At 39.9% G+C, this 14,045-nt stretch overlaps 1 protein-coding gene across 1 annotated transcript in view; it reads left to right on the plus strand.

The window, feature by feature from the left end:
* The first annotated feature begins 2,605 nt into the window (after positions 1-2,605).
* The window catches only part of ATP8A1 (ATPase phospholipid transporting 8A1), a 111,786-nt gene continuing 100,346 nt past the window's right edge, over positions 2,606-14,045 (plus strand). Inside the window, exons 1-3 of the mRNA XM_032186790.1 lie at positions 2,606-2,774; positions 11,731-11,845; positions 13,726-13,825. Coding sequence (XP_032042681.1) covers positions 2,726-2,774; positions 11,731-11,845; positions 13,726-13,825 — 264 coding nt within the window. The 5' untranslated portion in view covers positions 2,606-2,725. The remainder of the gene's footprint in view (positions 2,775-11,730; positions 11,846-13,725; positions 13,826-14,045) is intronic.

The raw sequence follows: 14,045 nt of genomic DNA on the forward strand, positions 1-14,045 counted from the left end.
CTATCAAAACAAGAATGGTGGCATGTGGAGATGGAAACTGCATTAGTGACACAGAATATATTTACCCTAGATGAGGTGAATGGATGGAGCTCACATCCTCATTTTCCAAAGGAAAGAAAGACAGAAAAGGGCTAGGTTACTCTGCCTGCAGGTCTTGTGGGGTGAAGAGACAAAGGGTCTCCTAGTCTAGTAGGCTTCTCCTGGAGTAATCTTGCAGGTGATGGTGACTGTTACAAAATAAAGGAGTTTTGAATTTCCTACACTTTGGAGACATCTGGATGAAGTGACCGTTGCATAACTATATGGTTAATCAAGTTTAGCTTACCATTGAGACTTTGTAGAATAAAAGCTGCAAAAATGGAAAATTCCTTCAAGTGATAGAAAAAAATAATAGAACTTTATTCCTCGTCTTTTTTTCCAAGTATTATTCTTACTATAAATTCAAAAAAGATTTACATATATATATACATATGTGTATATACATATATATGTAAAGGACATTGATCGTTCACAAGCCAGAGTAAAAAAAAAAAAAAAAACCATATATTAAGAATAAAGCTACCAATTTTGTGGCTGGGATGCTTTTTTTGCAATGTGGATAGAGATTGTATTCACAAATACGAACAAGCACTTGGCAGCATTGTCTTAATATCTTATGTAATCAAGTGGGTAAGTTTCCAGTTGTCCAGAGGTATCAGTAAAAGCTTTTCTTGCCAGGGGTCTTACAGAAAGAAAAGTTTAGACATAAAATTGGATTTAAAAGTGGATTTCACTGACAATTTGACAATCTTATTTATCACCAGCACTACAGTGATTTTGAGGAAAAATTACATGTTCACTGGCATGTATATGAATTTATAGTGAGTTTCTGTCTGCTTGCATCCTTTTAACAATGATGTATCTCTTATGAATTGCAAAACAAACACAAAAAAAAATGCACAATGTCCTTTGTCAGGCCCTATTTATGCTGGGAGAGTTATATATATACGCTGAGAATCCTAAATGACCAATTCAGTCAGGTTTCTATGGAATTTCAACAGAAAAATAATGCTGTTTCTTCTTACAGAGAAAAACTTGCTTGGCCAAGCCTCTATCCATGGCTGTAAATATGACCTATAGGAAGTATTTCTTCAAACTGGATGAGCATGTTCTCTTCATGTGTTTTGTTTTTCCAGTAGTAAAGCACAAATAGAAATATTTCTACAGTCTTTGTTCAGCAAAGCACACACACACAGATTGCTGCAGAGGGTGATGCAGAAGAGCATTATCTTGTAAAGGGGAGCCTCCAGCAGGTTTGCTGGCCTCTTGAAAAAGAGCTGCATTTATTTCCCAATGCAGTTTTCTGTGAAACAAAATATTCCCCTTTCCTTGTATCTGAGCTAGGCATTGAATAAAAACAATTTCTTGGTTCACTTTTCTCCGTGAAGCGCTACCTGCTTAATCAATTTACAGAGATATTTACCAGCTTTATCAAACAGAAGACTTTGTTGTTGTTTAGAAAGAAGACTTTGTTGTTGTTTAGAAAGACTACATGTATCTTTTCATAGCATGTGTGCACACTCTGTAAAGATGCAGAAATCCCTCCTCTGCAATCTGTCTGTATTGTCTACTTTTTGGAGGACACGGTGTTGACCTTTAGGGGTCATGTCAGACTCAAAACCCCTCAAAACCCCTAGGCCAAATGTAGTGTTTTTCTATTTCATAACTTCCATCTTCCTCTATGCAGGACTGTGCTTTTTGGCAGACTGCAATGGATGCAAGCCACAAACACGACAAGAAGACCTGCAGCTCCAAATACTACCCCCCTCTCCTGTTTTCTTCTCCATCTTCACACAGCGAGGGTGGCTGTTTTCACCGAGGCGCAGGCACAGCACGCCGGGGCCACGCTCCTCAGCCTGTTGCAGCTGCACAGAACAAGTGTCACGCCAACAGCCTCGAAGTAAAACCACCACTGCTGCCTCAGCCCGAGGCACCTGCAGCTGGGACCTCCTTTCCACCAGCCCGCACGGCAGGGCAGCTCGCAGTCACAGCGGCTCAGGGCTGGCAGACTGCGACACTGGGAATTACGAGGCTGAAAACATATAAAAAAAATATAATAAATAAAAAAGCTGGGCGACAGTTTGGAAGCCTCCCGTGAAGCAGGGCAGCACCAGCCCTCCCTCCGCAGCCTGACCGGGGCTCTGCAGCCCACCGCTGCCCCTCAGCCCCCCGCGGGGCTGTGACAGGGACAGGGGCGGGGGCGGTGACAGGGACGGGGGCGGCCATTCCCCGCCCGCCCAGCTCGCCCAGCGCCGGGCAGCGGCCCAAGGCTTGGCACGTTCCATTCCCCTCCCGTCACGGGGAGGGGGCGATTTCAGAAACCCTCCTCCCGCTGCAGGAGCGGGTCCCGCACGCCTCTCCTTCGGCTGCTGCCCGCTGCTGAGGCCGAGCCGCCGGCTGGGGGGCGTGAGATGGCGGCGGGCAGGCGGCGGAGCCAGGAGGCGGCGTGAGGGAAGCGTTTGGGGGGGGGACGGGGCGGAGTTGGTAGGCTCCGGAGGGGCCGAGCGGGGAGCGCTGGCGCCGCGGCGGTCGGTTGGGAGCGGCGGCGCCTGAGGCGTGAGGCTGCCGCCGCCGCTCTGAGGGGAGCCCCCGCCGCCGCCGGCCACGATCGCAGGGCAGCAGGTGCAGGGCGGCCGCCTCACCACCGCCACCATCATCCCCACACGGCCGCCACCGCCCCGCGGCCATGCCGGCGGTGCAGAAAACGGTGTCGGAGATCCGCTCCCGCGCCGAGGGTAAGCGCCGCCGCCCGGCAGCCGCCTCCCGGCCGGGCCGGTACCGCAGCGCCGCGGGGAGCCGGGCTGAGGGGGGCGGCTGTGCGACGGGGCGGCGGTGAGGGGGGCTCCCGCCGGGCCTCTGCGGTGGCGGCCGGGTGCTGCCGCTTTTTTCCGCCTTGTCGGCTTGTCGTTGTCCTCCGGCGGCGATCCCAGCACGGGGAGACCCTACCTGAAGGGCTCGGGCTGTGCCGGTGTCTGTAATGCCCGGCCGAGGGTCGGGGTTTAAGCCTTGAGGCAGCAGCAGCGTGCCCATAACTGCCTTGCAGAGAGAATTGCTGCAGTGAATTATTACAATATAACGATTATTGCATGCCGAAATAAAGCGTGAAAATCACAAATACGAACGCAGCAGCGCATTGGGATAGCTTATTGTGTTGTGCTGCTGTACATCATGACAGTCGTGTCACTGGAATGACACGCGCTCGGTGAGGTGGGCATGCAGCCTTTATCCCTTTGGCTATGTCAAAGGTTTTGCACATAAATCAGGCCATTGCGCTGCGTAGAATAGCCTTTGTCTTTGTTTGGTCATGTAGGAAGTAAAAACTTTCTCCTTGTGTCTTTCAACCTTCTTCCAAACAGATTATTTTTTATATATATATTTGATTTTTTTTCCCTATGCTAGCAAGAGAGTGAAGAAAAAAATTGGAAATAAGATGTTTTCTTGACCTTCTTTCCTGTTTATACCATCTTATGTGCCTTTCTTCCCCAGAAGTAGGTTTGCAAGATTTCTGGCACTACCTATTACTTCCTAGGCAAGGTTAGCTGGCCAAGAAAGTGGAGGAATACATCTTTCTGAAAAGCAATAAGGAAGATGCATGCTTCCAGGGATGCTTTTGAAATGTGCTTACGGCCAGAGCAGCTGTGATGCAGTACCCACTGTCATTAGCAGAGGCGTATAATGGCACTGGCTAGAGGTCCAAACACTGCTTAATTTCAGTTTTTTTTCCAGTCATTCTTTCCAGGTCAGTTGGTTTTCACTGAAAACTTAGCATCGATTTTCCCAATTTATTTGTGCTTTTTTCTTTTTTTTTTTTTTTTTTTTAATCAAATAATTACAGGAATCTTGAGGATTATTAAATGAGCAAACGTGACGTTCCATAAATGCGAATGTCTTTCTAAGAAGTACAGATGTACTGAAAAGGGGAAAAAAAAAATCTAGTTTATATGAACAGTGTTCAAGGTTGGATGACTGTAGAACAGGGATAGAATACAGGGATTAATAGGTTTCTCCAAAACACCTTTGTTAGGACTGAAAATAGATATGAAATTTCTTTTAAGAAATACAACTTTAAGGAAATGATGTGATAGCTTTTCACCATAACAATAGAGCTGCTACATTGTATCATGCTGTACTAGCCATACCATTACTCAAACAGAAGACATTTAAAAACTGTTACTGTGTCTCCACTCATAGATCAATATGAACCTTCCTAGTTTGTTTCGTTTCCATTCAGTTCATTCACAATGGAATCGATTTCCATGAGATTTTTACTTTTTTTTTTTTTTTTTTTTTTTGGTTCTTTTTGGCATAAATAGCTTCCAAATTTATTCTGTGTGGACAGGGTGGCTTGTGGTTCTAAACAGTGCTTCATAAGTAAATGTCACTATTTTCTAAGAGGCTTGAGAGTTCTGCAATGTGAGTGATATCCCCAGCACTTGAAATTGACATAAAGTATCTGTAAGACCCTGGCTCTGGCCATGATCAGAGTCTCTTAGATAAGCACTGTGCAAAGTGATGATAGCGCAGCCTTCTGGGACCTCCACCGAAGTCTTATCTATGGCGTAGAGTAGGAAACTCTTGGTTAATGGCAAGGTCATTGTACATTCTTTGGAAGCCACTGTTAATACTGTAATCACAAAGAGCAGTGTTCATAAGCGTTGTAATAGCATGGGCCATTCCTTAGAGTAGCCTGAGACAGGAGGGGATCTGATAGAAAACCTAATATTACCTTCTTTGTTCTAGAATTTCTGTGTTGTATGGGGTTAAAACCTCATTTTTCTCTCCTGGCACTGCAGCAGCTAATTTCTGCCTCAGAGACCTTTTCCATGGATCATGAGTTACCTTATCAGTCTGGACTGCCTTGACATCATCTCAGAACTAAGCCCTCCTCCGGCATAAAGAGATAGTAATACTGTTATTAGAGAAAATAGGCTGCTGTGATCAGATAGAATAAACCAAGACCTGTCAGAATGATGCACACATGTATCATTCCCAAGAATTGGTTGGCAGTCACAGAGGATGCAATACTATAGTCTGTAAATTATCACAAAATAAAAATTGTAGGTGTGTTAACGTCTGTAAGACAACACATGACCTGCATCAAGAAAAGAGCTTGGTTAAAAAACAGCTACTGTTTTGGCAGTATTCTGCCAAACCACTGCAGGATCTTTTACTCTTCATGGCTGATAAAAGATAACCAGGTATGCCTATGATCCTTTTTAATAGATTTTTGCCTATTATTCCTGATGTAAAGAACACTTGCAGTTCACCTTAGGAAACACTGCAGTTCTACGCAATTGGCATTTGCACCAAAGAAGTCTTGCTCAAGGCATGGAAGGTCTGGCCCTCCTAAACTGATTTAGGAAATCTCTACAATGTGTTCCCATCACCAGTAACCTTAATTCTGAATCTGTCCCGGGCTTCAGATGTTTGGTGCTATAGACATAGCATCCATGTCATGTATTCTGCAGTTGCAAAACCCATGAGGAAATCTTTGAGTAGTGTAGCTGACGTACAGTTAGTTAATACAGTAATTAACTATGCTTGTTTTAACTATTTATAGCTACATGGTTAATATATGTATCTATTAAATAATACGAAGTTGAATTATTGAAAGCTATTTTTTTTTTCTTTTGATGTATTCTGGGAGAGTGGAATCGGGGTTGACAGCTTTTATTAGGTTCTCTAATCTTCTGAAAATAGAAGCATTAATCCTTTCCTTCAAGTATTGATAGAATTCAGTGAACTATATTAGATTGTAGAGAAATTTGAGTTGCTGTTGTGCTGTCTGCCAGCAATATTAATAACAAATTCTTTGTATTGTTGGAGGAAAATGCCTGTGTGAAAGGTAGGTGAGGCTGAACTTGTGCAAGTTGCGATGACTTTCATAAGAAGAGTGTGATCTGAAATTCTGTAGTAATCATCAGATTATTTTCAGCAGACTGTCCAGTTTTGTAATTCCTAATATATCCTCAAGCATTTATACTACTGGACTGTTGGACTATGTAACATTTTATCAGTGTAGTGCTCATTATTGTCTCTTGAGTCTGTTCTTTTTCTTAACAATTTTGTTTTGCAGACCATGTTGAGATTCCCAGTGCTTCACGACTGGAAAAATTGGGTCTAGTTATCATGCAGGCTTGTCAGCTTCAGCGGTGCTGGCAGGTTAGAGCAGCTGATTGCAATTCCCCTCCTGTACTTTGACTCCTCAGAGGTACAGAGGGCAGCTTCTCAGTGCCAGTTGTGTTATCAAAGTTTTATCATGGCATTGGGACTAATAGCTCTGAAGGCACACTTTTCTCATAGTGATACCATCTTTAAACTGTGCTGTATTCTACAGGAACATGAGCTAGCAGACTTGCTAGTCTAAGAATTTCTTGGCTACAGAACCAGCTTTCAAAGCTTTTGAATACCATACTTTGAGAATAAAATGATTATAAAATAAATGATTAAGAGCTGTGTATTAAAATCTTTTTGGTGATTTGAGTGAGTTTTTTCTCCCTCCACTTTCTTTCCATGGTATGATCTATCTGTATTTATGGTCAAGGAAAAATTGGAAATATGAAAAATTTTTGTACAGTGTTTACTGTTTAGAACTTATTGTTGTTGTTTTATCTATTGGTTTAGAAACGTCATTATCAAAACTGATTTAGAAAGAGTCCCTGCAAATACCGTATGATGGAATATAGTTTCCTGTTCTGGATTTTTCATCTTGGAAGCAAAGTATGGTCTTTAATGGGTTCTCTTATTGGAGAAAGCGCAAGTCAGTTGCTTGGCTTGTTGTTGTTGTTGTTTTATTGGTTATTTTTGTTTTGTCCCTGTAGCAGCATAACTAAAATTTATATATATATATAATCAGACGTGATTCCCAAGTGCAAATTAGCTTTAAAACTTGCCAGTTCTGCATAATAAATTGTCAGAGTAGTGTGACTTGTTCCAATTCTTCCATATTTTCCAATTATTCTTTTTAAAGTGCTGACTTGCAACTTTTTTCAAGTCAGATGCTTTTCTGGCAGTGGGACAGATAAAAGCGTATGCCATAGAACCTGTATGATAATTCAGCTCTGGTTAAATATCAGCAGTGCTACAGACTGCAAAAGAGGAAGAAGGATCTCGCAACGTATTTATTCTTCCCAAATGACAGGTCTTGCTTAGAGCAGCACCATGGTTCCTGACTGAAGTGTGATAATTGCAGTTTTACTCCTGCTGGCTAGAAGACTTCAAAATTATTGCTGAGTGGTACTTTAGGATTTGCTGTTACCTTAGATAAGAACCAATATGGAGTGACGCTACTTTTAATGCTAAGCCCTCAAACAATGCCTTTCTGATCACTTGGTGTGATGAACAGACAAGAAACAAGTTAGGTGGGCTCCAGTTTAACAGCAATAATCATGTCCTTTTTCAAAAGAAGGTTAAAATGATTGCTTCATTGTATGTGCTTACTCATAAACTTCACAGTATTTTTTTCATAATCAGATATATGCAACAGCTGATGCTTTGCTATTGACTTTGCATGCGTTGTGGTTTTTAGCTTTCCTGTCTGGGTTCTGTACTTCACGGTTTTCTATTTTTTTCACTGTCAACTTTCTGAATATTTGGGTCGGTGTTCTTGGAACTTTCTAATAGATTACAGAATGGTAGACAACTTGATTATTTATTTATTCTTACTGTGTGTTAAATGCATCTTTTTACACCCCCTTTGCTAAAAATGTAGCTACTTTCACCAAGAGGTGATCTGGTGAAATTTTCCTTCCATTCTCAAGCATGGATGTCCTTTCACTTGTTCTTGTGATTACTTGTATGCAACATTTTTGAGACAGGCATCTGCTTATTTCATTAGTAGGCTGAGTTCATGCAGATTGGTTTGATGCCAGTGGATTCTCGCTCTCCTTGAGGAAGAAATACAGCACTTAGTAGCTTCCTTTTTGCAACGTGGTCAGCTTTCGTGTAACCTGCTGCACTGAAAGGCAGTCAGCAGTTGAGCTCTAGCCTGTTTTTTTAAAATTTCATAGAGATGTAGCTCTTAAAAGTCTAGGTGTGATATAATACAGTTAGAGTCAAGTTTGTGAGCGTACTTTGATGGATGTCCTACTTCATATTTGAATGTGAGTAGTTTAAGTAATGCACATCAGACGTGATTTCCCATAAGGTGCTAGACTGAATGAAGCATTGTAATTGTAGAACAAATTTGTGGACTTGGTTTCTGTCACCTTGACTGTAGGTTGGTAGGCATACAATTTAATGTATGTACTACCATGGTGTGTAATACCCTTCTTTTTTAATTTTAGTGCCTGACACTATTTTGGGCCATTTTTTGTCAATTTCAAAAACAACTTGTTGTCAAATTCTTTATTCACCTACTGTAAATAAAGTGTCCTGAAGATTTCCATGCAGGTCGTATTTGAATAAGTTACTGTAATTAAGGAAAGCTTTTGGTGACTTAATCTGTTTATACTAGATGAGTGTGGGTGAGACTGCAGAAACTGGAAATGCTTTGTGATGGTTTTCTGAAGAAAACAAACAAACCCTGGAAATGAGACAGATATTTAATTGTAATTCTAGTGGATGCATCATAGAGAAACTCCCATTCACACTCAAGGTGGTAGCTATTAAATACTTGGTCCTTTGTCTTGTGAAACTAGTGGGAAACTTCACCTACATAACATAATGTGTAGGCTTCAGAAAAAAAAAAAAAAAAAAAAAAAGTTCTAGGCTAGGTCTGCCTCACATGTAGGCTAGGGTGGTAGGGTGTCCCCGAAGATGTTTGGCATGCAGAGAGCCCAGAAACAGTGCCTGAGGCTTTGTTTGCTGTACAGCTGTGCAGCAAAGAATTTTCTTTAACCTCGGGCAGTTGTGAAAATGAGCAGCTTCACAGCAAGAAGAGCGTGTCCGATTTCTGACCAGGCGTAAGGCATCTGGTACTAACCGGGAAAAACACACAGCAGAGTAACTGAAACCTGGGTGTGCTGACTCTTGACAGAAGGTTTTGGGTAGGTAGTGGAAGCAAGACATAGTGATACTATTCCCAAGAGTGGTATATTGTAAAGAAATGGCATTGTGGGAGGGTGGGATGTAGCAGCTCTTTATCAAATGCTGAATTAAAATTTCAACACTTCTGTTTTCTCTGTACACTCTTTCTGATAATCACATCTGAAAGTAGAGCGGTTCAAAACGATTTCTGTGTCTTTTTTGCTTGGAAAACATTTTAGTCACTTAAATTAAGCATATTTGCCATCTTAGTCAACATAATAAGTTCAGTAATATATGAACTCTTAGGAGTCTTTATATGTGTGTACACATACAGACACAACCAAGGAAGAAAAATTGTAATTTCTTGATACTGAGTTTTGTGTGGGAGTGTAGCCTGTACTCTAGTGGATATATTTCAAAGTTTAGGCAAAGTGGGAGAGATGTGTAACCTTTAAAGCTTTGAAGATAGTCTAACACGCCCTTTGCTGGGCTACAAAGGGCTGCATGTGAGGCTCAGAACTTATTCCAAAGATATATTTTTAAGTAAGGATTGAAGAACGTGAATTCAAGATAAAAGAAAGGAAGTCAGTAAATGTTTATGAAGCTTCCAAGCGCCTTGTTGATGACCTTTTGTTTTAAGAAGAACAAATAAATACATTATTACTAACATACAAAAATAAATATCTATAGTTCCTTTGTCTTTTAAACAAACAGGTAATACATGTTTAATGCCTGCTAACATTTGCTTTAACTCTATCACTGTTAGTACTCAAGGTTTGTACTTCCAGAAGCTTTAAAACTAATGCCGCAAAATCGAAATAGTATTCTAGGAATGTGTAAACTCTTCCCTTATTTCCTGAAGTTAGTCAGGCTAGGTTGGTACTGAGAGAATAGTTTCCAACTGATCCACCAAAGTTCTCCCAGGATCTATTTGATATATTCTATTTGATATGTTCGTTCCTTCAACTGGAAGGTGTTGTATATCTGGGATGAAATCCATCACACTCGCCATGTGATGGATTCAGACTTGGTGTGACTGGTTGTGCCTCTGTGATGACTGACAACCTCACCTTCATGGTGATGTGCCTGTGTCCAGTGGTGTTAACCTGTGTGTGCTCATGGAATCGTGTACTGGAGGTCACGCACAGGAGGTGCCTTTCTATGGGTGGGTAATGACTGAAATAGGAAATGTCTGGCTTAGCCTGCCAAGTGCTTTTGTGTAGTTCATTAAGTCAAAAAGTAGTGTGTGGGCACCTGTTTGGGGGGGCAAGTCTGTTAGGCTGGCTGCTCGTCCTCGTGGAGGGAATTCTTGAGATGGATCCTGAAGCTTGCCTAGAAATGTGAGATGTGTGCCTTTCGTTGGGGGAACTGGAAGGATTTCCAGTGTAGTAATACCAGGAACCACAGGTTCATGTTACTGGTGGGAAAGTCTGCAGCAAGAGAGACTTACCTAGTTGGGATAAAATTGGGTTAGGGATCACAAATGGGAAATACAGAAGGCTGTGGGCTCTCCTGGGCTGTATCTGTGAGTGCCGATCTCACTGTCAGGCCACTCTGAGTTGTCTTTGAAAGCTCATGGTGGTCTGGGGAGGTTTCTGAGGACTGGAAGAGTACAGTTGATCAAATTGTAGGGTAGGTTGCATTGTTTTTTTGCATTTATTTAGCTTTAGTTATGACAAAGAATTTTCTATGAGTATTTCTCAGAACAGGTGAATTAGGCAAATAAATAGAATTAGTGAGTCATTTTGATTTGATAGCTATACTAGACATATACTTTTTGTATTTAATTTCATTGTTCGGACATCCTCACAGGGAACTATTTTTCTAACATTGAGACTAATGGTTAAACTTTTGCAAGGTTTGTGTAGGAAATTTACCTCTATTCTTATGCAAATTCTTAATTGTTACACTACAATAGTTATGTGTGTAACAATTTAGTTTAAAAGAAGCATGAAGAGGAAAGTGTGTTACATGTATATGTGGCAAAGCAGGAAAATAGATCAAGAAGTATGGAATGAGTCATGTAAAACCTATAGTAAATGTCCCTTTATATATTTGATTTTCTTTTAAATTCAGCAACAAGCAATGCAGAAAAAGCTTACATGCAAAACTAGAAACTAATATGCTGAATGATCTGTTTACAATATGAAGATTTTCTGAGTTTACATTGCATACTTGTCAGATTACCAATAATACCAGTAACGAAAAAGCAGTTTAGTCCTGAACTTCTTGCTCTTTTCTTATGTTGCTGTTTGTGTATTTCTTTTAATGTCTACCTTTTTAAATAATTACTTGCCCCAGTACTGCAAGTAAGATCACTCAGCTGAGAAGGGGAAAGATATATTTATATTGTTATTATTTTGTATGCTCTCTTCTGGATTGAAATGCATCAACAGACCATAGTTAATTTCATATTGCCATGAAGTGGCACAAGCTATTTGAGGGTAATCATTAATTGAGCAGATGTTACAGTTATTGTTCATTATCATAGCTTTACAAAGCTTCTTCACTACATGCCTTTTACCTTCCTTTCTTAATCACATCTATAGTTTAAGTGGCTAAAACTTTATTTGTTTAATTAACATTGCTTTTATTGTAAGAAACAGATAGAGTTCACAGTCATGATAGACGTATTTTTGTTATTATGAAGTGCTTTGAGTCTTCTGTGTGTATGTATTCCTGTCCATTTATCTCTCTATATTAAAAATCCTTCCATGTCCACAGGCTATGAGAAGACAGATGATGTTTCAGAGAAAACTTCTCTAGCTGATCAAGAAGAACTGCGAACTATATTCATCAATCAGCCCCAGTTAACCAAATTCTGCAATAACCATGTCAGGTATTAACTCGTGTTTTGTTATATTTTTTTTTTTTTTTTTTTTTTTTTTTTTCCAGAGTGTTGCATACTGCTTAGCAAAATTTAAGAAAAGATTCTGTTTATTCCACCTCTGCCATTTCCTCCAGCCACTAGTAGCAGTCACTGACTCTGGAGGGAGGAATGAAGTTCAATGACTATAATATCCAACCTGTTTAATATACAAACCTGATCTTCAGAATTTTTAAGAACTGAGTGGGGAAAGTTCTGCATGGGACCTTTACAGCTGCACCATTGGCATATCCCTAAGGGTATGGGTTAGTTGAAGTTCAGTTTATCTTTGATTTTCAAACATATTTCTGGTAGCTGGATGCCAGTGTAGGTGTGGTTTGCTTGAACATGTAATTCTGTGCTTTAGAAACTCTGCTTTTTATCAGTCAACCAACTACAAAGATGCTGTTGCTGCTTATGAAACTAGTTTTGAATTTCCAGGTTGGTCTTTAGGACTCTGCTGATTTTATTTTTTTTTAATTTTTAAATTTAATTTTACGAAATATACTGAATGCTCATAAGTAACATATATCTAGATCTGATAATGTCCTTCAGTTCTGTTGTTAAAATTCAAAGTAATTGAATGGCAAAGATACTCCTGTCTCAGGCAGGTGTGTTTTCCGAAGGTACATTTGATACATGCAGAAAATTTATAGATGTTAAGAATAATGTGGTGTCTTTTTGTCATGGACTTGAGATACTTTATAAAGCTTTTTGTTTGTGTGACTTATCTTGATTAAGTCACTCTTGACTGAGTCACTTACCTTTTCTGCCTTTTTCTTTGTTTCTTGACAGTGTTTAGCTCTGTATATGATATATCAATTCCACCTTTAAATTGAGTATTTTATGCAAAGTTAAAGTAAATGTTATTAACTTTAAAAGGAGTCCAAAATACTCTTATTAGTCTTTTGTCTATCATTTTTTGGTATCATTGTTTTAACTGTTATATTTTTAGGATGTTAACAGTCTGCTCTTAAATGAGTGTAAGGCAGCTGAAAGGATGGGTGTTCAAATATTTTGTGTTGATGGCTTAGCCAAGATACTTACACAAGGATAAGCTATATTCTGCTCCTCCAGGCTTCAAAATTACGCAATATCCAATATTTTCATTTTTTTAAAGAGGTAAAATTTCAGTTCAGTGAAAGATACAGGGTTTTATATTTAATATTTTGATTTTTATTACTTTCTCTAATATATTGCATCATTTAAATACAGTTGATCCTATTAATTTTTTTTAGTCTTCAAGATGCATTAAATCATGAAAATTCATATGCAGCACAGAAGCCCCACAGCTCCTCAGTTTTGATTTAGCACCCTTCTCATTATGCTGGCTTGACTGATAATTCTTGCTCAAGAATTTTGTCTGCACTTGAGTCATGGTGCAGAATTGCTCACCAAGTGCCTGCCATAGATTGCTGGGTAAGGTACTGTTCTGAGACATCAGAGCTGTGAGCTTAAGTCTTGTATTACCTGCTTCCTCAGTGCAACCACTTGCCTCTTCCTCTTCATTTTTTCCCTCTCCTTGTTGCCTGTAACGGAGTTGCAACAGAGCTTGACTGCTGTCCGCAAAACACACAGAGGTGACAAGGAAATTTCTTACTTCAAAATTAAAACTCACAACATTTTTTGTGGATGATGGGTGCTTTACTTGGTTAGCTAGATCATAGAAGTGCGTGGAAATGTCTATGGAAGTCTTCAGATTTCTTTTTTAGTCAAAATGAATCTGTTTGCTCACATGGAAATCACAAAAGATCCTGCTGTATTTGAAAGCTTGTATAACTGAGAGGAAAGGAATACATTTGAAATTTTTTCTTACTATTAAAATTGTACTTGGTTTTCTCTTTGTCTTTTAGCACTGCAAAGTACAACATAATCACATTCCTGCCAAGGTTCCTTTATTCCCAGTTCAGAAGAGCTGCTAATGCATTTTTTCTTTTTATTGCATTACTTCAGGTAAGATCAACAACAAGATGCTAATGTTTGAAACTTACTGAGAGAGCATTAACAAAACAAAAATTCCTCCTTTGCTTTAGATGTTTCAGCAAATGAAACATCTCATACAGACTTCTTTGCTGTTGCTGTAAGTGCTTGGAACAGCTTTGTAGGATGCTTCTGCAAAGGAAGCTCGCACTATTTTATAGAGGGAAAAAAAGAAAAAAATCAGAAGTTCAGG

The sequence above is a fragment of the Aythya fuligula genome, chromosome 4, assembly GCF_009819795.1.
Source record: "Aythya fuligula isolate bAytFul2 chromosome 4, bAytFul2.pri, whole genome shotgun sequence".
NCBI classification, from domain to species: domain Eukaryota; kingdom Metazoa; phylum Chordata; class Aves; order Anseriformes; family Anatidae; genus Aythya; species Aythya fuligula.